The sequence below is a fragment of the Gadus chalcogrammus genome, chromosome 7 (assembly GCF_026213295.1).
Source record: "Gadus chalcogrammus isolate NIFS_2021 chromosome 7, NIFS_Gcha_1.0, whole genome shotgun sequence".
Classification (NCBI taxonomy): domain Eukaryota; kingdom Metazoa; phylum Chordata; class Actinopteri; order Gadiformes; family Gadidae; genus Gadus; species Gadus chalcogrammus.
In genome coordinates this window covers 18,544,476-18,546,975 of record NC_079418.1, presented here as the reverse complement: position 1 = coordinate 18,546,975, position 2,500 = coordinate 18,544,476, and the positions used below count along the sequence as shown (strand labels likewise).

General features: G+C 49.8%; 1 protein-coding gene across 1 annotated transcript in view; it reads left to right on the top strand.

Annotated features, from left to right (window-relative positions):
• Positions 1-2,500, top strand: part of klf8 (Kruppel like factor 8) — a 35,098-nt gene that overhangs the window by 30,430 nt on the left and 2,168 nt on the right. The window contains exon 5 of the mRNA XM_056595219.1: positions 1,091-1,202. Coding sequence (XP_056451194.1) covers positions 1,091-1,202 — 112 coding nt within the window. The remainder of the gene's footprint in view (positions 1-1,090; positions 1,203-2,500) is intronic.

Below are 2,500 nucleotides of genomic sequence, written 5' to 3'. Positions count from 1 at the left end.
TGGGTAGGAGGGAGTGGGGGGCTACAGGGGTCTCGGAAGTGTGACACAAAACAAATGCAAGAACCCATGAAATGAAACACCAACGTGTAAATGCACTGGGGAGGTTACAGTGGGGACAGGGCGGGAAGAATGGGAGAAATGCGCCGGGGCATTTGTAAACGGAGAGGAAATAGACAAGGCGTGGCCCTGACTCCCGACACACCCAATCAGATCCAGTCGGTTGGGCCTTGCCCTGGTCACAACCCAGGCAAACAAACAAACACACACTAATGCACAGTTATACACACACACACACACACACACACACACACTACACACTACACACTACACACACTACACATACAGCGATAGGGTGAGACGTTGGTTGAATCAATGTTTTGCTGAAATTAACCTTCTCTCTCGCTCTCCTCTCTCATCTCTACTTTCCTCTCCTCTCCTCTCTGTGTCTCTCTCCTCCTCTGTGTCTCTATCCTCCTCTGTGTCTCTCTCCTCCTCTGTGTCTCTCTCCTCCTCTGTGTCTCTCTCCTCCTCTGTGTCTCTCTGTCCTCTCTGTGTGTGTCTCTCTCTCCTCTCTTCTGTGTGTCTCTCTCTCCCCTCTCCTCTCTGTTTGTCTCTCTCTCTCTCTCTCTCTCTCTCCTCTTCTGTGTGTCTCTCTCTCTCCTCTTCTGTGTGTCTCTCTCTCCCCTCTCCTCTTCTGTGTGTCTCTCTCTCTCTCCTCTTCTGTGTGTGTCTCCCTCTCTCCTCTTCTGTGTGTCTCTCTCCCCTCTCCTCTTCTGTGTGTCTCTCTCTCTCCTCTTCTGTGTGTGTCTCTCTCTCCCCTCTCCTCTTCTGTGTGTGTCTCTCTCCCCTCTCCTCTTCTGTGTGTGTCTCTCTCTCCTCTTCTGTGTGTCTCTCTCTCCCCTCTCCTCTTCTGTGTGTGTCTCTCTCCCCTCTCCTCTTCTGTGTGTGTCTCTCTCTCCTCTTCTGTGTGTGTCTCTCTCTCCCCTCTCCTCTTCTGTGTGTCTCTCTCTCTCCTCTTCTGTGTGTGTCTCTCTCCCTCCTCTCTCTCCCTCTCTCCACGGTGTGTGTGTGGCGCTGTGTGGGCCAGCAGTGCGTATCAAGCCCGGCTCTGCGTCTCCGGTGGAGTACCAGAGCGACAGCGACTCGGAGAGCGGCACAGAGTCCGGCTCCGCCTCCTTCAGCACGCCAGGCCTCGACTTGGGGTGAGTTCACGTCTAGGAATGTGCTTCAATGTTTCCATTTATTGAGCCAGCATGGGGTTACTCAATAATGTATAAAGCAATGCGGTCGTTAACATGAATACCATTCACTAAGTTATCATGACCACCATTAGTAAACACAAACCAACAATTAGCGAATTAATTCTCGACCGTTAATTAAGTGTAAGTAAATGCTTATTACTGCATTTATTAATGTTAAATATAGGTTAATTAGTGTACCCTTATTGTTAAGTGTTACTGAGCTCTAGACTAGGGTTTGAATAGGACCAGATGCTGGTCCTTATCTAAAGTGTGACCCCCTGCTACCACATTCCACCAGCTTCCATATGGTGTCTGTCCGCTGTGCTGGAGAGCTAGCATGCTAGCATGCTAGCAGGCTGGGTGTGGATCTCTCACTATATGAGGAAACTGACACTGAGGGGCGATGACCCGGTGAAAAGGCTCCGTTCGCAAGGTGCTCTACAAAAGAGATTAGGTTATAAGAAGAGTAAAACAATTCAACATAAAACACTGGAGACTTATGAGCTATAGATATTGGATGACACATTTCTGGTCAAATGCTGACATGTCTTGGGCGGGTCATTTAACTTACTGTGGCGCAATGTGAGTACATTCATACATTGATATTCTGGGCTGATGTGGATTGGGTTCAAATAATTTGTGTGGAAGCAGCTGCCCAACAATTGGAGAAGTCGGGGTTGTTACAAGCCCTAACAAGGGGGTCCCCTGCCCAATATAGGTGGGGAACCTGCTGCCTCCTCTCAAACAAAGGCCCAACGTACAGCTCACACTTACCTTGTGTGTGTGTGTGTGTGTGTGTGTGTGTGTGTGTGTGTGTGTGTGTGTGTGTGTGTGTGTGTGTGTGTGTGTGTGTGTGTGTGTGTGTGTGTGTGTGTGTGTGTGTGACCAAGTGACCGGGGGCTTTGAGCTGCTCTTAGAGTGTGTGTGTGTGTAAGAGACCAGTGACAGGGGGCTTTGAGCTGCTCTTAGTGGGCCAGGGGGGAAGCAGTGAGTGTCTTAGGGCCAATTGGATCGATGGAGTCTCTGGGACAAATGTCAGGGGGGTGAAAGGATGTTTGTCCTGTGTTTGCGGTAATTCTTGTTCTTCCCCTCCTGAGGTGTGTGTGTGTGTGTGTGTGTGTGTGTGTGTGTGTGTGTGTGTGTGTGTGTGTGTGTGTGTGTGTGTGTGTGTGTGTGTGTGTGTGTGTGTGTGTGTGTGTGTGTGTGTGTGTGTGTGTGTGTTTAGAACTTTGTCCCCACCCAACGGGTGTGTCTGTTAC